The sequence below is a fragment of the Octodon degus genome, unplaced genomic scaffold (assembly GCF_000260255.1).
Source record: "Octodon degus isolate 3935 unplaced genomic scaffold, OctDeg1.0 scaffold00304, whole genome shotgun sequence".
In the NCBI taxonomy this organism is placed as follows: Eukaryota; Metazoa; Chordata; class Mammalia; order Rodentia; family Octodontidae; genus Octodon; species Octodon degus.
Window position 1 is genome coordinate 1,041,633 of NW_004524880.1, and position 20,345 is coordinate 1,061,977.

The following is a 20,345-nucleotide window of genomic DNA, read 5'->3' on the forward strand; positions in this document are numbered from 1 at the left end:
CGGTCCCCGCGCGGGGCCTGGGCGGCGAGGTGCTCGGAGGGCAGGCGGGGGCGCTGGGGCCGGGGGCGCTGGGGCCCGGCCGACCCCGCCTCCGTGTCTTCGCCCAGGTATCCGCTCCTGGGACGTGGATCCTGGGGTCTGCAGCCTGGACCAGGAGCTCAAGACCTTCGTGTCCCAGCACTCGGCTACCTTCTCCAGCCTCGTCAAAGGTGAGGCCGGGCGCCAGCAGCAGCCCCCGGGCTCAAGTTTAAGGACGGTGCGGGCTGTGCGCCAGGCCCAGGGCGGTGCGGGAAACGGGAACTGGAGTGCGGCCCCGCCCGGCTTAGCGGTCGGCTCGGGAGCAGCCGTGACCCCAAACAGGGCCCGCGCACATGGGCTCCGGCAGATGGGGAGCCGAGAGCGACGTCAGGAGACCCACCCAGCTGGGATGCTGGGGTAACCATGGGTGAACAGTGCTGGGCGGGGTTGGGGAGCCCCAGCACCGGTTCTGCGCGGCCCATTGGGCCGGCTCCCACTGCTCCGGCAGGGAAAGGAAGTGTCCATCTGGGTCTCATTGTCCCAGTGGGCCCTGGTGGCTTCCTGACCCCTTGTGGGGCTGAGACGGGGCTGGACATCCTGTGTGCTCCTCGTGACCTCGGCGGCCACTTCCCCTGTTTTGGTTTCCCTGCTGTTTGCAGCAGTATCTGGATTAGAGGGGTCGTTGGTCGCCCAGAGTCAGAGCCAGAGCTGCTGCGGGGTCTCTTAACCCAATCGGAATTTGAGTTTGAATTTGATTTTGAGCGCTTGGCCCCGCCCTATGGCCCTGACCTTCCCACCCCGCGGGATTCCAGCTGCGAGTCAGGTTGGGGTGCAGGTGCCCCAGGTGCTTCCAATTTCAGGGGGTACCCTTATTCTGCCCTGCAGCTCTGCCCTCATGACCCCTAGGGAAAGGTCGTTGAGACCTTGTGCTGCCTGAGGGTCACATGGGGAAGTAGGAGCTGCCTGTGGCCAGCCTGGCTCTGACTGGCTACCTGCCCCACAGGCCAGCGGAGTCTGCATCACCGTGGAGATGCCCTGGAGACACTGGTCCTTCTGAACCCGTCGGACAAGTCCCTGTGTGATGAGGTAGGCAGGATCGGTCATGGGGCTGTGCTGCTCTCCTTGTCTCTCTGGCCTGTTCTGTCCTCTGCTGCTTGGACTTTCTTCAGATACCTGGTGCCAGTGCCCTGTCCCTGGGGTCCCACCTCAGCTTTGTCCCATTCTTTGGTGGGAGGTTGGTTTTTGCCATTACGTGTAGCCTCCTTCCCAGGGCCCTGGAGGTCTTGAGGGAGGGCAGGGTCCCAGCACCGATTGTGTCCTGTGGGTTGTTGTCAGCTCTTCTGGCAGTTTTACATCAGGAGGAGGAAACAGAGCCCTGGAACATCCTGCCTGGGTTCCCTCCGCGCTGTGCCCTTTCCCTTGGAGGGGCTTTCAGGCCAGAAGAGGAGCAGAGCCAGGCACAGGATGGCCCACCCATTGTGTCAGGAGTGGGCTACAGGGCTGGAGGGCAGTAGGGTGCTAGAGAGCACAGGGAGGACCCTGGAGCCCTGTGTGTGAGTGGGCGCCCAGTTCTGCATCACCCACTGGCCTTGGGTGTGGCTGGGATCGACCAGTGCCAGCTGTACACTGCATGGACCTTCCGTGCTGTCCCCCAGCTCCGGAACCTTCTGCTGGTGCCTGCCCCTCACAAGCTGCTGGTGCTGGCTGGGCCTTGCTTGGAGGAGACCGGGGAGCTGCTGCTCCAGACGGGAGGCTTCTCATCGCATCACTTCCTGCAAGTCCTGGAGGACAGGGAGGTGAGCTGCCCCAGGTGCTGAGTCCTCTCCTCCCTGGGGCTGCAGGCCCAGCACCCTGTCCTTGGTAGTACTGTGGTGGCATCTTCTGTGTCTCCTGAGGTGGGGGACCGCTGTTACCTTGTAGTGAAAGGTCCTGGCACAGCCAGTGTGGTGGCCCACACCTGTCGACCCAACACCCTGGGAGGCTGAGCAGGAGGATTATGAACTTGGGTTTCTCCTGGAGAGCTTAGCAGCCTAATGAGATGGAGAATGTGATTCAAAGCACAAAAGAAAGAAGGCAGGGTTCACAGGATGACATCAGTACTGTAAGCAGCTGTGGCAGCACAAGGCTGCGCCTGCACCCTGGCGTCCCTCAGGCTGGAAGTGGCTCCTGGCTTCTCGCTGCAGCTGGCCTGGGTAGGGCAGGTGGATGAGAGAGGCAGAATGTGATTAGGGGCGCTGGGGCAGATAAGCCTGAGCAGAGGTCCTGGGCGGGAGCGGCGTCCCAGCCCCAGTGTAGAGGTTGGGTTGGGAGCGGGGTAGAGCAGTTCCTACCTACGGGGTTGGCATTCTGGCTGCAGAGCCCCTTTCCCACATCTCTCCACAGATCCGGGACCTCCTGGACCACACTCAGACCCCAGCTGAGCCATCCACCCTCACGCTGGGCTGCCCGCCCTTTGGGGATTGGACGCAGCTGGGTGCTGTGGAGCTGGGCTTGCTTGGGCATCGACTGCGGCTCAACCCCACTGTGCGGCTGCCGGCCTCTGCTGGGCTACGTGAGCTCCTGGATTACCTAGCTGGGTCCTTGGAGCCTCCATCCCCCTTTGACCTGCTGGAGCCCCCGTCCTCCGGAGACTTCCTCAAGCTTGACCCGCCCTGTTGCTACATCTTCCCTGGGGGTCTGGGGGACGCTGCCTTCTTCGCGGTCAGTGACTTCACTGTGTTGGTAAATGGAGGCTCCAACCCCAAGGCCACCTTCTGGAAGCTGGTGCGCCATGTGGACAGAGTGGACGCTGTGCTGGTGACACACGCAGGTGCTGACAGCCTCCCAGGCGTCAACAGCCTTTTGCAGCGAAAGGTGGCAGAGCGGCAGGAGGTGGCGGCTGGGGCTTCCTGGGAGGATGGGTCGAGGCGCCTGGCCTCTCCGGGCTTGGGTGTTGTGTTTCTCCATGCCCATGAGCCTATGTTGCGCCTGCTCGGTGGCCAGGACGAAGCCGAGGTGGCTCGCGGGCTCCTGGCACAGCTGGGCATCACGCCGCTGCCCCTTCGCCGCAGCCCGCCCGCTGCACCCACTGTGTTGCTGGAGAAGCTGGGTGTGGGGCGCCTGGACCTACACGTGCTGCACCCACCCGCGGCTGCCACCACTCCTGCCTCAGCCTGTGCCCTGCTTGTGTGGCTCCCTGCTGACCCTACTGAGAAAGTGGTTCGTGCACTTTTCCCAGGCCGTACTCCGCCTGCCCGCCTGCTTGAGGGTCTGGGCCGCCTGCAGCACCTGGGCTTCCTGCGGGAGCCTGTGGTGACGCCACAGGACCTGCAGGCACTGCAGCGCACGGGCAGCAGGGACAGTGTGGGCTCCCGGGACAGCGCCAAGCGGGAGGCTGGGGTCACAGCCAAGGCTAGGCCAGGCTCGGAGCGCCCCACAGTGGCACGGAAGGAGGCCCCTCGAAGGACTGTGGAAGGTGAAGCCGGGCCTCCCCGGGATGTGAAGAAGGACCCCAAGCCCTGCTTGCCTCGGACCCAGCTCCGGGACGGGCGCCGAGCAACCCTCTCTGCCTCTCACATCAAGAAGGTGGGTGCCCAGATGGCCCCCAAGGTCTCTGCTGTACAACCAGCGCAGAACGGGCCCCGCAGTGACCCCTTAGCAGGGGCCATGCCAGGCCCAGGGGTTGGCTCAGAGCTAGGGCTGAGTGTGGGGGCCCAGGAGCTTGGCCTGGAGCTCCAGGGTGCCCTCAGTGTGGCCAGACCCCACTCACCCATGTCCTCAGAGCAGCCACCATCTCTAAGCCCGCTGCGGGACCCATCACCTGCTGCCACCACACCCACTGCCACTACGCCCTCTCTGCCCGCTGAGGTGGGTTCACCGCACTCCACCGAGGTGGATGAGTCCCTGTCTGTGTCGCTGGAGCAGGGGCTGCCACCGCCGGGCCCTGCGGGTGACCCTGGGCTAAGCCTCCCCCTGCGCGGACCCCGGGCACGGCGCTCGGCCTCCCCGCATGATGTGGACCTCTGCCTCGTGTCGCCCTGTGAGTTTGAGCATTGCAAGGTAGTGTCCACCGTGCCCGCGTCCCCTGGAAGCTCCCAGGACAGCAGTGCAGGATCCCAGGAGCGAGTGCCCGAGGAGACCCCACCTGCGTCAGTCAGTGAGTCTCTGCCCACGCTGTCGGACTCAGAACCCCTACCCGCTGTGCCTGGGGCTGTGGACTCGGAAGATGACACGGACGCCTTCGCGGGGCCTCGAGACCCACTGCCAGCACCTCTCAAAGATCCGCCGCCACTGCTGGACCCTCCAGGTCTCTGCATGGTGGACCCCGAAGTGCTGCCGCCTTCGTCTGCCAGGCCTGCTGCTAACACTAATCGCCCACGGAAGCCCTTGGCCCGGTCCAGTTCTGGTCCCATGGGCCCCAAAGCCACACCCGCAGCTGTGCAGAAAAGCAAGGGCCCGGTAGGGGTGGATCGGGCCAGCCGGGTGTCCAGTGCCCGCAGCGAGCCCAGTGCCAAGGGAGGCCGGGCACCCCTGTCCAGGAAGGCTTCAGTCCCCGGCACTGCCCCCAAGGCTGTCCCCAAGACCCTCACACGAGGTGCCTCTGGTGAGTGTGGGCTGGGTGGCTGGGTTAGGCCAGCTAAGCGAAGCTTTGGTGAGCTCACTCAGTCCTTTCCCCTGTGTCCCATGGTATCTTGTGCTCCCTGCCCTTGCCGGGCCTTAGTTCTTCTCCATGAGAGAAGCTTGAGTCTCAGGTTGAGGTGGCTGCCTCTTCTGGATGCTGGAGCAGGACCCTCGGCAGCCTGCAGGTCCAGCCTGGTGCTTTTTGTGCTACCACATGGGTCAAGAGAAACTGGTAGTCTTAATGGTCTTGCGTATCTTCAGATCCTGAATCCAGAGACTAAAGCTTCCCAAATCAGAGATATTCAGAACCCCCAAAACAAAAGGGCCCCAGGTATGGTGCTGCCCACTGGTATTCCCAGCACTCTGGGAGGCTGAGGCAGGAGGACTCTGAGTTCAGGTCCTACCAGGTCAGCTGGCCTGGTCTCGGGCTAACACTGGTTGGGTATAGCTGTGTGAAGGCCTGGGTTGTCTCCAGTGGCCAGACGGAAAACCAGACTGCTGCTGTGCACAACTTTGATCCTCGCGCTGTTCTGGGAACAGCAGTGTAACTTGCCAAGTGTCCTAAGTCACAGTGGGTAAGACTGGTCGAGGACAGCCCTGTGCTGTGCAGATGCCTCTTGGTGGCTAGGAGGAACAAGGGTGTCACAGGCTTGGTTCCTGAGAGGCTCCCCAGGGCAGATGTGGTTTGCTGAGCCTGTTTGTGTTGGGTCCCATGGTGGCTGGACATGGGTACTGGAGCGCACAGGGTGGGGTCCCAAGGGTGCCGGGCTGGGCTCCCAGTGTGGAGCCATGCCATGCTGTGAGGCTCCAAGTGCAAGTGACACCGAGAAGCGTGTCGGGCCACGCAGGCGCTGCCCACTGCACCAACACTTGTTGGGCCCAGCTCAGAGAGGGGACTTTGGGGTCTCCATGTGGCTCACCCTGCTGAGGTGAGTTTTTGGTCTCCTGTGCTTTTTAATTTTTTCCCCTCTGCTTTAAAACGCTGATAGAATGTGTAAAGTTTACTGTCTGATTGTTTTTAAAGGTGGTGCTGGGCATGGATCCCAGGGCCTTTGTGCCTGGCCATATCTGAGCCCTTTATAGTTTTCCTGTGTCAGGGCTTTGCTAAGCTCCTGGGACTAGGCTTGAGCTCAGTCTTCTACCTACCAGGCTCTCAGAGTGCTAGGGTCAAGATGTGTGGCTGCCACACCTGGCAGTATGTTTTGTTTTTATTTTTTGTGATACCGGGGATTGAACTCAGGACCTTGTGCTTGCCAGGCAAGCGCTTATTCTACTGAGCTATCTCCCTGATCCCTTGTTTTTATTTTTCTGAGACATAAAGACTCACCATGCAGTTCAGGAACTTAAAGTGATCCTCCTGTGTCAGCCTCCCAAGTGTTGGTAGGATAGGCTTGTGCCACCATGCCAGGCTCTGGAAACCATTTTCCAGTGTTTGATTGGGCAGTGCTCACAGGCTGTCACTAACAGCTGCCTGCAGAACCCCAGTGACACCGCTGAAACTGCCTCCACCGAGTCCCCGCTCATGTCCCATCCCCAGTCCCAGCACCCTGCTTTCTGTTTCTGTGGCCACTCGAGCTCCCTTCCTGTCTGAGGCTGAGTCACTGTCTGGTGGTGGGAGGGTTTGGCTGTGTGTCCCTCTGTTTATGGTGGGCTTGTGGTAGCTTCCGCCTGTGGCCTTTAGGGAAGTACTGCCTAGATTGCGATGACCTGTGGTGCAGTGCTTTCTGGGCCTGGTGGACACCGCACTGGGACTGTGGTGTCATGGCACCCTGGAGCCGCCCCCGCTGCCTGTGCCAGATGCCCTCCCTGTGGTGTCCAGCTCTTCCTCGCCTGGGTCTCTTTCCACTCCATGCTGCACCTGGTTATCAATACCAGGTGGTGTGGAGGGAGAAGAGGTGGCCGTGGGCAGGTGGGTGGCACATGCCTGAAACCCTAGCACTGTGGGAGGCCGTGGCAGGGGATCGCAGGTTCTGACTGGTGACTCTCCCACTCCACTTGCAGGCCCCGTCAGCAGCCGGCCTGCGGCTGCCGCCTACCCTCCAGGGCCCCCGGTCTACCTGGACCTGGCTTACCTGCCTGGGGGCAGCGCGGGCCCACTGGGCCCGGAGTTCTTCCTGCGCGTCCGTGCACTTTGCTACGTCATCAGTGGCCAGGACCAACACCGAGAGCAGGGGCTGCGGACTGTGCTGGATGCGCTGTTGGACGCCAAGCGGCAGTGGGACTGTGACCTGCAGGTGGGCAGCTATGTGGGGTCCATGAGTACCTGGGGTGCATGGTGACGGTCCTCACCCCAGCTAATATTCCAGGGCAGCTGCTCCCCAAGTGAGGGGCAGCCAGGTTGGAGTTGGGCTGTGCAGGTGTGAGCTGCCAGCCAGGACGGGGCGACCCCTGGGGTATAGATGTGAGTACTGGGTGGAGCTGGGGGCTGCTGGGTTGGGAGAGGCTGCCACACCCTGAGCTTCGAGCCATGCCGAGGCCCTGATCCACCTATCTGTCCGCAGGTGACCCTGATTCCCACCTTCGACTCAGCGGCCATGCGCAGGTGGTATGAGGAGACGCACATGCAGCACCAGGCCTTGGGCATCCGCGTGCTGGGCAGTGGCAGCATGGTGTTCACGGAGGACGAGGCCTTCCCAGCCTGCAAGCTGGTTTTCTAGTCCCACCCAAGAAACTAAGCATGCCCTGCAATGTGGCTGTGGGTCCACACTGAGCCACATTTAGTGGCCGCCTGCTGGGCCTAGCCCTGAGGGCAAGCACTGTGGCTCCAGTGACTGGACAGCAAACAATGACTCGTGCACGCCTGGGGTTGCCCCTGGTGTCAGTTACTTGTTCACTTTTTTGGTGTGATCATTTTTTGGCAATACTGGCAGTTGAGCCCAAGGCCATGCTTGCTATTTTATTTTGAGGTGGTTTTGCTGTATAGCCCAGGGTGGCCTCAAATTTGTTATCTGCTTGCCTCAGCCTCCTGAGCAGCTTTGCAGGCATGGGTCGGCACAGCTAGCAGCGTGTTAACGTTAGGTACTTGACATGTGTCTTGGGCCAACCAGTGACCTTTGAAAGGCCATCTGTTCAGATCCTGGCCCTGCATGGGTTGATGTGTGAGTTTGCCAGGGAGCCAGGAAAGAATCCTTGTCCAGTTGATGTGGCTGGTGGCGGGGTGGTGCTAGGAGCCGCTGTCCGTGGCTGGCTGGGTGAGGGCTATCCACGAGGTCCCTTTCCGAGTGGGGTCAGTTGGGGCGCTTAGGGTGAGCCAGGCAAGGCTCAGGTTGGGCCACTTGTTGCCAGCACTGGTGTCTGGCTCCACGGACAGAGGCAGCCTGCGTGAGACTGAGCCCTGCCCGTGTACTGCACCTGCGCTGTGATACGTGGCTGTACCTGGTGGACACACATGGGGGTACAAAAAATGTGGTTTGCCAGAGGCCATAGGGAAGACGAGATTCAGCCGAGATCTGAGCTGACAACGTGGGGACATGGGCAGGTGCCACAGTGTGATCCCGTTGCTGCCCCAGACTCTGCTTGTGGCGAGGACCTGGGTGACCTGTCCCAGGCCACTGCTCAGTGGAGCCTGTTTATCGGGGAGGTGGACCAGGCCCTGGTGCATCACTTCCTCAGCTGAGTCACAGCATGCACCTTGGGCCAGCAGTGGGCTGTGTGTGGGGCCTGCTTGTGGGTCATGAGCTTGCTGTTGGGCTTGGTCACCTACATAGTGACAGGCCAGCAGCCCTGGTGGGCTGGGGTGTGGCTTCCTCCATAGAGCTGGCGGCTTGGGCCATGTGTCAGGGCTCTGTGGCTCTTGACTGGGGGTCAGGAGCACCCAAGTTGACTTCTGGGTGTGCAGGTGGCCCAGTGCTGGGGTGGTGGCAGAGCCAGCAGCGACTGATGCCTGCACAAAGCCCCCACTGTGGATCCCCTCTGACATCGCTGTTCTCTGCCCTCTGGTGGGGACTCTGGTTCAGTGAGGGGGCACAGCAATGCGAGGGTGCCTGGGTGTCCAGTGGCAACCAGCCTAGAAGCCAGGCTCTGCCCATTGTCCAGTTCCGGGGACAGACCTTGGGCTGTGTGCCGAGCTTAGGGTGGAGGTGGCATATCGCAGTGAGCTGGAGGGGCCAGCGTCCCCACAGGAACCCCAGGACCCCCTCACTGGCCCGTCCCAGTAACTCGAGGGCAATGGGGCACCAGGGCATCTTGAGCTGTGGCTGGTTGATGACTGTTCAGGGCCGTGGCGGTGCTCTGCACTGCCGAGTGAGCAGCCCCATGCACTTGGGACATGGCTGGGGCAGAGCAGGGGAGCTGGCAGGGAGCTGGGCCACCTCCCATGATCGCAGGAGAGAACGTCCTCCCCTGGGGCCTCTGAGATGCCAAGTCTCTTTGTCCTCTCTGTGGCGCCCCTCCAGAGAGCCCAGTTCTGGACGCTGCTCCTCTGGTCCCACTGCTGTTGGTGTGGGGTGTGGTGTGAGGGGGCCAGACCCTCCCCCTTTGGGCCACCATTATGGGCCAGGGATTGACTGCAGGGGTTGGTATGAGGCTGGAAGCTGGTCACAGGTGGCCTGGGGCCAGTGCCTGTCCCTGTGGTTTCCCCCTCTGGGTGCTGGGTGTGCTGGACCACACTGAGCCTAGTATCCACGCCGGTAGACCATACCAGTGTGGTGACTGTGTCCCTGAAGGAGCCAGCTGCAGGTCCTGCTGCCCTGGGGTGTGCGTGGGACAATCACCGGCAACCCTTCAGCCTTCTGTCCCTGCCTAACTTGGGGTCAAGTGTGCCTGCTCACACTCACCCATTCATGTATACTTGGGATCACAAGGTCTCACACCCATCCACACACATACTCACTGTACACTGTCCCCCATTCATATACACTCGTGCCGGCAGGTCCTCACACACCTTACACCTATACAGTCACACATGTGGGCGTGCACGCACACACAGACTCATACACATACTCAGTTACAAGGAAAGATGTTGGACACATTGGCCCCTGGGCCCTTCCTGTGTCTTGCTGTGACTGTGGTACCTAAAGGCAGGCCAGTGCGTCTGTTAGCAGTTTCTTATAACCTGCTGTACATCCTCCCAATTGCCCCACTGAGATGCAAAAGAAGCCCCCTCTTACGAGGTCATGGGTCACAAACCCAAACCCTGTAGGTCAGGCTGGTGAGTGGGGAGCAGCTGGCTTCCACGGGATACTTGTCCTCCCTGCAAGTGGCCACGGGAATTATGGAGACCCAGCCCAAGGGAGGTCAGGTTCTGAAGGGCAGAGCCAGGTGGACATGGGCTGCATGCCCACAGGGTGGCTGGGGCTTCCGTTTGAGTCTCAAAATTTCTTTTATATAGTGCTTTCAAATGACAGCATTGTTTACAAAATATGAAAACTCAAAATGTATTCTAGGCCATCTTTATTGTACTACACCCGCCCCCATTACGTTACTAGGAAGGAAACAAATCAAGACTGAATTGAAGTAGTCTCCCTCACTAGAGTGGAATTAAAAGTGCCAGTATAGAGGAAGCGCCCCAACTCCCTGGAAACAGGCAGAGAAGGGCTCTGAGCGCGGGTCTCGCTTAGCTTCCTGCAAGTCGGCCCCTGAAGGCTTCACGGCGCGGCCGCTCCCCTGGCGCCCCTTTCTCTAGGGCCGTGAGGGTCACGTCTCTAGGATAACGGCGCAGCAGCGTGGGGAGTGTGGGTCAGTGGCGGCCTTTCGGCTGCCGGGTGTGCAGCACTGCTCACGGTACCAGGGCACTGGCGCCCTCGCGGCCCACGCATTGCAGGAGAGACCTGCAGCGCCCGCCCACGCCCCCTGCTGCGGTGTGGCCCTCAGAGCCCCCCTCCTGCCACTCCAGCGTGTGCGGGCTGCACTGGAGACCCCGTGACCGTGTGCCCACCAGGAAAACGCTGCTCTTACATAAGCGGGTTGGCCTTTAAGTACACAGGGCCGCGGGCAGGCAGCCTGGGGCTGCAGGGCTGTGGCTGACATCCCTAATTACAGAAAGCGGACCTTTATATAAAGGTATCCATAATAGGACTTAATTTTACGCGGTGCTAACTGCACCCTTAGGCTGTGTTGCATTACTGTGCCCCCCTACAGGCACCGGGGAGAACAGGCTTGGGCTGGTTTGAGGATGCCCGTAGGGGCAGGGCGGTGGGAAGGACAGCATCAGACGTGGCTGAGTGGGCTCTGGGAGTGGCAGGGTAGCTCAGACCAGAGAAGCCAGACAGCCCCAGTTGGTTTCCTGGCCCTTGCGGTGCCCACATCCCTCCCTCTCTTGATCAGCGAAGTGAGGACCCTGCCTACACCCCTGCACACGTCAGAGGAGCCCTCACCCCATCTGGATCCCCAGCACTAGCCCCTGCTTTGCTGTGCTCCTCAACTTGACACAGTGCTGAGCTCAAACAGTCACGAGGGTGAGCGGCCCGCGAGCACTGCTTTCTCAGCGTGGTCAGGCTGGGTCCTTGCTGGGGCGACTTCTGCTGTGTCCAGGGCACGAGAAGAGCCTCTCAGTGCACTAGAGGCCACAGGGTGGAGGTGGTAACCCCCACTTCCAGAGAAGGACCATCACTGGGCCCCCAAAGGATTTGGGGTGCTTTGGGGATGAGGTCGGTTGATGGAGCCTCTGGATTTGCAGGCCATACTGGCTCTACATCTGAGGTATGAGGTGTTGCCAGGTCATCAGGACGAAGAGAAAGGGGGTGACCCACCCTGCCAGGAGACCCTAGGCAGAGTTGACAGCTGCTAGGCAGGAAACTGGGATGAAGTACTGCGCATGGTCCTGGGAATTTTTTTTTTCTTTTTTAAAATTGCATTTTATTTTGAAGATTAAAAACTGAAGCAAAAACAAATAGAAAAAAAGACAAATGGTAACATAACACATTTTACAGGTTTTTAAAAACAGGAATAGCTAACAGTGGTTATTTTCATCTGTCAAATCTGTTGCTCAAATTAAGATATAGTCAAAATTGGACAAATATTTGAAAATGCTTGCTTTCAAGAAATCTTAATTTTTCCCTTGTCTTTAAAAAATTATTTTAAAGAGTATAATAATTGATAAGGCACTAGAAAGTACACATTTGGAAGAAGGAGATGAGAGGTATTCAACCCTGCGTTTTGGATTACACATTGCTGTCCTCGGTGTACTTGCTCAGATCGCAGATATGAGCATACAGTTAGTCAAGTTGAAAATTCTACACATTAACTGCTATTTTCCAAAGCCTGATGGAAATTATTAGTACGATTGTCTCAGCAGTCCTGCATACATACTTGTATGTTTTTCCCTTTCCTTTTTAGTGTCTTTGCTCCTTTCTCTTGTGTTCATTGTTCAATCCTTAAGTTCAGTTTCCATTTTGCTCTATTCTACCTTTCAGGTTTTATTTATTCTTTCAGGTTCTTACACCAGGGAAACAATGATATTTACACACGCGGGTCTGACATTTCCCTTGTGAGTATAGCCTCTAGTTGCATCTGCTCACATATAAAGGCTCCACTTTTTCTTTGCGGCTGAGTAGTACCACACTGCATAAAAGTGGTACATCATAGTCAGCAATTCCGTAGATGGTGTAGGCCATCTGGGTCTTCAAGAGTTCCACCTACTCTCTCACTGCCAGGAGATTTAGGGTTTCTGTTTTAATGTGTAGATCTTTAACCCATTCTTTAGTTTACTGCATGATGATAGACTCTGGTCTAATTCTAGCACCTTTTGTTAAAGAAGCTGTCTTCCAGTGAACATGTTTGGCCTGTTTGTCAAAGATGAGATGGCTGAGTGTGTTTGTAGTTGTATTTACATCTTCTAATCTGTTCCACAGATCCTTGGGTCTGTTTTTCTGACAGTACCATGCTGATTTTATCACAATAGCTTTGTAGTATAATTTCAAGTTGGGGATTGTAGTGCTTCCTGCCTTGCCTTTGTTGTCCAAGATTACCTTTGCTATTTTAGATCTTTTCTGGTTCCAAATAAATTAAAAAAATTTCCTTAGATCTGTGAAGTATGTTGATAGTATTTTGATAGGGATTGCATTAAATTGGTGTAACTATTTTGGGAGTAGGACCATTTTCACAATGTTGGTTCTTATCCAGGAGCAAGGAATATCTTTTGATTTTCTGAAATCCTCTTCAATCTCTGTCTGTCTGTCTGTCTAGAGAATTGTAATTTTCATTGTATAGATCTTTTACTTTTTTTTTTTTTTTTTTCAGAACCGGGGATAGAACTCAGGCCCTTGTGTTTTTCCAGGCAAGCTTTTACTTTTGTTAGATTAATTCCTAAGTATTTCATTTTTGGATGATATTAAAGATATTGTTCCTCTAATTTCTCTCTCACTGAGTTTGTTACCTGTGTAGAAGAATAGTATTGATTTTTGGGTATTGACTTTGTATTGTACTATGCTACTGATTTTGTTTATTAATTCTAGGAGCTTCTTGGTGAAGTCTTTTGTGTCTTTCGAGTGGAGTATCATGTCATCTTCAAATAATGATAGTTTAACTTCTTTACCTATTCTTTTTTTTATGTGTTTGGTACAGGGGATACAGGGTCCACAGGGTCTCACTACATAGATTGGACTCATAGTGATCCTCCTGTTTTCAGCCTCCCAAGTTCTGGGATTACTGGTGCATGCCACCACACCTAGTCTCAATATGGATCAAACCCCGGCTACTGTGCTCTGCCGAAGCAGCTTCTTTGCTTATTCTTATTCTTATTTGTCTCTCATCTCATGGCTCTAGTTAGTGATTCCAGAATTGTATTGAATAGGAGTGGTGACAGAGGACGTTCTTGTTTTGTACCAAATTTGAGAGTAAAAGCTTTCAGTTTTTCTCCATTGAGAATTTTGTTGGCTGTTGGTTTGTCATTAATGGCTTTTATCAGGTTGAGGTATAGGCCATCTATTCCAGTTTTCTGTAGGGCTTTGATCATGAGTGAGTGTTGGACTGTGTCAAAACCTTTTATGCATCGAGTGAGATGATCATGTAGTTTTTGATTTTGGCTCTATTTATACACTGTAATACAGTGTATTACATTTTTGGATTTCTGTATGTTGAGTCATCCTTGAATTCCTGGGATGAATCCTAACTGTTGTTTTGTGTAATCTTCTTGATGATTTGCTGTATTCGCTTTGCTCTAATTTTATTGATGATTTTTGCATCTATGTTCATGAGGGAGATTATCTTGTAATTCTTTTTTTTTTGTTTGATTTTTTTTATTTTGGTTTTAGTATAATACTTGCCTCCAGGTATGATTTTGGGAGTATTGCTTCCTTTTCTTTTTTTCCCCCCATAATTTTATTGAGAAACAAATAGCAATGAACAGTTTCAAATCCAATTAGTAGGACAGTTTCAATAATTAATACATTGCATATTGTTGTCTTAGTGGTTATTCATTGTACAAGATGCAGACATGATATCCTGTTTACAGACACTATTAGAACAAATCTTTGCATTCATTGAATTAAGTTAATGTACCTGTATATCTATCCTATTTTGAATATACAGATGCAGAATGGTCCTTCATTTGTATCCCCTTTTTTGTTTAGTTTTGTCATTTAAATATTATAGGTGTATGAATTCAGCAAAATATTTCAAAATAGTCCAGTAGTCCATAATAGTAGTGGGTTTTCTGTAAGACTGGCAATGTCAGAAGTTGTTGACTTGAGCCTCTTACAGCTCAGCAGATTAATATGGCTTTACTTTTTATACTTTGTTTTTATACTTTTCTGCTAGATGGTTAAGACCAAGGCCAAACAAGACCTATATAACAAGAAATGTAGCTTTTGTATCTGATAAGGTTAGTCAAATCCCCTCTGGACTTATCCTGAAATCCTGTACCGCAGTTTGTAGATCCTTTGTGAGTGTCAGCTGTGTGGATGAGTCACAGTCATTGCCTGACCAATTTGCTTTCTGTGAAAGCCTGAGAGAATGTTTTCTCTCCATGTGACTCTCCTTAGGCACACTCTACATCATCTATCACTTTCCTCTGTGGCCCCATAATCTCTTTGATCAGAAAATTTGGGACACAACTGAGTTACATGATGTTGTAGTACAGGTTCTCCTATGTCCTGAGTCTGCTGACCTTGAAAGGCTAGGACCAAAATACTGGCTGTCTTTGCAGCCCTCCTTTTTCTCTGAGTTTTGGTGTGCAAACGTAGGTTGTTAACCCTCCAGAAGAGAAGCTTATTGTTATTACCCTACAACATAGGTTATTGAGTTTAACCTCACTATCTGCCCGAGTATCAAACATCTTACTTCCTTTTCAATTTCATGAAGACTTTGAGGAGTATTGAGAATAAGTATTCTCTAAATTTGTTGTAGAATTCAGCTGTGAAGCCATTAGGTTCTGGGCTTTACTTTGTTCATAAGATTTTTTTTTATTACATTTTCAATTTCATTGGCTGAAATTAGGTTATTCAGAGTTTTTATATCTTCTTGATTTAGGCTTGGCAGTTTGCACTTATGTAGGAATCTGTCCATTTATTTTGTGTCTTTGATCCTGTGAGAGTAAATGTTTTCAAAATAGCAATTAATGATCTTCTGAATTTCCATAGGCTGTGTAGTAATTTCTCCCTTTTCATTCCTTATTGCTTGAATTTTAGTTATTTCTTTACTCTTTTTGAGGAGGATGCATAGGGGTTTATCAATTTTATTTAATCTTTCAAAGAACCAGCTTTTGGATTCATTAATTCTTTGTATTGTTTTCTTTGTCTGAATTGCATGAATTTCTGCTCTAATGTGTATAATTTCCTTCCATCTTTGAAGTTTGTCTTGGTTTTGTGTTATTTTTCTAGAAACTTGAGGTGCAACATTAGGGTATTTATTTGTTCTTGCTCTGTTTTCCTCATGTGTGAGTTCACTGCTATAAATTTCCCTCTGAGAACTGCTTTCATTGCATCCTACTTATTTTGGTAAGATTTTTTGGAATTTTCATTGGATTGTAGATATTGTTTAATCTCATCTGTAACCCATTGCTTGGTCATGAGGGTGTTATTTAATTTCCATATGTTTATGTTTTTTTGTGGTTTCTTTTGTCATTAACTTCCAGTCTCTTTTCGCTGTGGTCAAATAATACGCATGGAATAATCTTTGTTTTCTTGCATATACTTAAGCATAACCTATTGACTAGTATGTGGTCTATTTTAGAAAACTTCCCATGCGCAGCTGAAACGTGTGTATTCAGATGTTGGGTGGAACCTTTGCATATGTCCACTGAGACCGTTTGTTCGAAGGTTTGGTTTAGTTCTGCTAGTTCTTTGCTATTTGTCTGCTTGACCTATCTTTTTGAGATGTAGGTGTTTTAGCGTTCCCTGTTAAGATTGTGATATTGGTTATTAGATGTTTCATGTCCATTAAAATTGGTCTTATATAGTTGTGCGCTCTTGTATTGGGTGCGTACATATTTATGACTGTGATCTCTTCCACTTGAATTTTTCCCCTTACCAGTATATACTGACCTTTGTTTTTGAGTCTCCTTTGGTCATTCTTGGTTTGAAGTTCAGATTGTGTGTGAGCGGAATAGCTACCCCTGCTTTTTTCTGATGTCCTGGAGCATGTAATATTGTTTTCCATCCTTTGACTTTCATCCAGTGAATTCTTTATGGGTTAAATGTGTTTCTTGTGTAGGCAATATCATTAGATTTTGTTTCTCAAAACACTCTGCCAGTGTATTACTTTTAATTAGTGAATTGAGTCCACTTATATTGGTGATTATAACTGATACATATTGACTGATGTTTGTTATGCTATTTTTTTTTTTTTTTCGGAACCAGGGATTGAACTCAGGCCCTTGTGCTTGCCAGGGAAGCGCTTATTCCACTGAGCCATCTCCCCGGCCCCTGTCATGCTATTTTATTGCTGTTGGTTTCCTACATTTCTCCTGTGCTTAATAGTTTGCCATGTTTTATGGGTTACTTTCATTTTCATTCTGGAATTGTGGGCATTTTGATCCCTTTCTAGAATATCTTTTTGTACTCTGTTGGTTTGGTCATCATGAGATTTTTTTAGTTGTTTTTGTAATGGAAATATTTTTCTTCTCCATTAAACTTGACAAAGTTTTTCAGGGTATATCAGTCTGGGTTGGAATTTGTTTTCTTTTAGGACTTGAAGTATTTCGTTACATGCTCTGTTGACTTGATGGTATGTGAGACGAAATCTGCTGTTATTCTGGGTTTTCCCTTAAATGTGGAAGCTTTTTGTATGTTGTTTTCATGCTCAGTTTCTGGGATCTTGTTTATTATTTGTCTGGTTGTAGTTTTAATTGGGTTCTATTATTTGGAGTTCTATATGCCTCAGTTACTGAATGTCAGATTGTTTCCCCATATTTGGGAAGTTTTCTACCTTTATTTCTGCCCATATTCTTTTTATGTCATTTGTGTTGAGTCCTTCTTTGCCTTTCATGCCTATTAGTCTTATGTTGTTTATCTTTGCATCATCTTCCAACTGTTGAATTATTATTTCTTGGATCCTAGTTGTTTTTAAGAGACCTTTTCTTTTCTTTCTCTAACTCCAATGGTGTCCTCAAGGTCTAAAAGCCTTTCTTTGTTTACAGTCAAATGGCTTTGCCAGCTTTTAATAGGGTTTTTAATTTCTTGTATATCTCTTTGAAACTGCTTCATGATTTCTCTGTCTATCCTGTGTTGGTCATTCAAGGTTTCCATCATTTTTCTACTGTCATCTATGTTTTAAATCTGTGTGCTCTTGAGAAATGCTTACTGATTCTTTCATTGTGGTTTTCTTTTCTTTTTTGACCTGTGGGATTATTTCTTTCTTTCTTTTTTTTTTTAATTTTTATTTATTTGAGAGAGAGAGAGAGAGAGAGAGAGAGAGAGAGAGAGAGAGAGTGTGTGGCCAGCTCAGCCCACCAGGGGGCGGGGCTGGCTGGCATGTGGTGCTGGGGGATTGAACCGCGGTCCCTGATGCTTTGCCAAGCTTGTTCTAAGTAGGTGCTTTAGACCACTGAGCCATCTCTCCAGCCCCGTGTGGGATTATTTCTGATGTGATTTCCTCTATACCCTTCTGAATTTTTTTTTTAACTTCAGTTGCTATTATTTCATTGCTTTCAGGTATGTGACTTCCAGTTTCTCCTATGCTGAGTCTCCTGGGTTTGTTCTGGGTGGCCTCATATCGTGAGATTGCATTTTAATCTTTTTTTTTTTTTTTTTTTTTTTTTGTCATTTTCTGTTTCATTGAGAACTCTTCATTTTGATTTCTCTGATACCTTATTGTTTGATTAGAGGCAGCTGTATCACTTCAATCAGACTCTCTCTGTAAGGAGTCTGTTTTTCAGTTATCTGTCCTGTGTCAGAGATTCCTTTTGTGTGTGTCCCAAGATCTTGCCTTCTATATTGGTGGAGAGTGAGCCATTAGTCTCTCTTGGGCACTGTCCTCTATCCTTCAGTGTCAGTCTTTGCTGAGGTTATTTGCCAGGCACCTCCCGGTACTGTTACCCAAGGGCGAACATGTTGTTAAAGTAGATATGGTTTCCCATTTATAGTAGTACAGTTAGCAGTACTAATAACAGCTATTGAAATTTAGAAATTGACAAACTTTTGTAACTAATAGGTTTCTAGTTTACAGTGGAGGAGCAAACATTATAGCTGTAGAGCAAAGCAGATTGTAAATTGGAATTTGTATTTAAAATAGTTCCCCTGAGTCCTGTATGGGCACCTCCTCTTCATGCACCTGAAGTTTTCCAGGCAGACTGGTTCACCCCCATTACCTGCTGTCACCTGTATGCCTGAGAATGCTCCTGTTGGTGTGGGCCTCAATCTGGGCTCAGCTGGGCCCAGGAGTGTGACTCAGCTCAGCAGGTTTAGATTTACTAAACTTGAACTTGACTGGCTGGACCTGGTTTGGTCTGGTTGTTGTTTTTGTCTCCTTCCAGCTGAGCCCCGCTGGCTTCTTGCCCCACAGCTCCTTCCCAGCGGGCCTGCCACGGTGGAGTGGCCCCTCTGGGCTCCACTGGCTGCCTGTCCTGTGCCTCTTTCCTGGTTGTCCCACCAAGGTGGAGTCTTACTTTTTTTTCTAGCTTTGCATGTGTGTAGCTGGTAATCTGAACAATTCTTTGAAGATAATATATCATATATCAACCTTTGTTGAATTCCTATTATTTCATTGGGTGAAATTCTGTATCATTTCTAGTGTTTTTTCCTTTTTATTTTACCATTTTCTATTCTCTTTAAAAGATAAAAAATGAAAAAAGAACATAAGATATTAAAATCCCAGATCATAAAGTATGTTACAAAGCTGCTGTTTTTTAAAACAGCTTGTCCTGGCACAACGACAGACAAGAGATCAGTGGAACAGAATAGAGGATGCAGGGACAGCTCCAGGCACATTCAGCCCTCTGGCCTTTGGCAGAGAGGCCAGAATGCTATGCTGTAAGAAAGATAGCTTTTTTAGCAAATGGTGCTGGGAGAACTGCATCTACATACACAATAATGATGCTGGATCCATATATGTCATCCTGTGCTAAAATAAGTTCGCACTGAATTAAAGAACAAGATATTAAAACACATACATTGAAGCTGATGGAAAGCACTAGGTAAAACCCTTAAATCCGTAGGTAAAGGCAAGGACTTTCTGAACAGAACCCAACTATACAAAAATAACACCAAGTCAATATTTGGAATTATATAAAATTAGAAAGGTTTGCACAGCAAAATGACCAATCAACAGAAGGAAGATACAGGGTGGGAAAACAATTGGACATTAACTGCCCAGATGGAGGAATAACATTTAGAATATGTAAAAAACTAGAAAAAAAAGACACTCAAAATTAAAGCCCACGGCAAGATAACTTAGAGGTGTAAAACACCTGCTTCGGCAAGCTTAGGCAAGCACGTAAGGACCATTGTTCGATCCCTGGCACCACATGCCACACCAGCCTACCCCCAGAGTGGGCTGAGCTAGCTGGAAAAAAAAAAATCAAAGCCCAAGTGAAAAAATGGCAACCTAACTAAATGGACACATCTCAGGGGTGGTGCAGATGATCAATAAGAACATGAAAACTCGTTTCTTTGGCCATCAGAACAATGCAAACCAAAACACCGAGACTTCAGGCTACTACACAAAGAATGAACCTAGAAATTGCAAAGTTCAAGTAACTGTTCCTTCGATTGAAGTCAGCATTATCTTCTATTGAGTAGTTACTGGTGATGGATCAATTGTAATACCCTACAGCAAGTACATGGTGCTCCAATAAATTTTGTCCTAAATTTATTTTGTACTTTTTATTTTATAAAGAGAGTACAAAATAAAATTAAAAATTACAAGTGATACCGAATTTCACTTGAAAATGTAACATGAATTTCACTGTATTTGCTGTAGTGCATAGTGTTGTCTTCCAGCCAGTTATTCACATTCCCAGATATATACACGTAAAATTGGAAGAAGAAAGAATATATATAAGAAATTAAGACAAGGAGACACCCCTTCTGGCAAGCTGCTGTGTGCTGAGTGGCTGACACCATGCAATCAGATGATGTTATCTGGGATGCACTGGGAAACAATTTTGTTCCTTCTATTTGTATTTCTTCTTTGGAGTTCTTATACTAGGGAGATTATACGATGTTTACACATGTGTGTCTGGTTTATTTCACTTATGAGTATATGTTCAAGTGGCATCCACTTCAATATAAAGGCTTGCAGTTTATCATTCTTAATAGCTGAATAATACTCCATTGCGTAAAAAAACCCACATCTTTCTCAACCATTCCTCAAGTGATGGGCATCTCTGAGTTTGGTTTGCTCTTCCTTTTCTA

General features: G+C 50.3%; 1 protein-coding gene and 1 pseudogene across 1 annotated transcript in view; both read left to right on the top strand.

The window, feature by feature from the left end:
* Positions 1 to 7,497, top strand: part of Map1s (microtubule associated protein 1S) — a 19,629-nt gene extending 12,132 nt beyond the window's left edge. Inside the window, exons 2-7 of the mRNA XM_023707647.1 lie at positions 45 to 209; positions 1,022 to 1,104; positions 1,674 to 1,814; positions 2,401 to 4,600; positions 6,619 to 6,851; positions 7,119 to 7,497. Coding sequence (XP_023563415.1) covers positions 45 to 209; positions 1,022 to 1,104; positions 1,674 to 1,814; positions 2,401 to 4,600; positions 6,619 to 6,851; positions 7,119 to 7,274 — 2,978 coding nt within the window. The 3' untranslated portion in view covers positions 7,275 to 7,497. The remainder of the gene's footprint in view (positions 1 to 44; positions 210 to 1,021; positions 1,105 to 1,673; positions 1,815 to 2,400; positions 4,601 to 6,618; positions 6,852 to 7,118) is intronic.
* Positions 7,498 to 20,052: 12,555 nt separating this feature from the next.
* Positions 20,053 to 20,345, top strand: part of LOC101583650 — a 5,083-nt pseudogene continuing 4,790 nt past the window's right edge.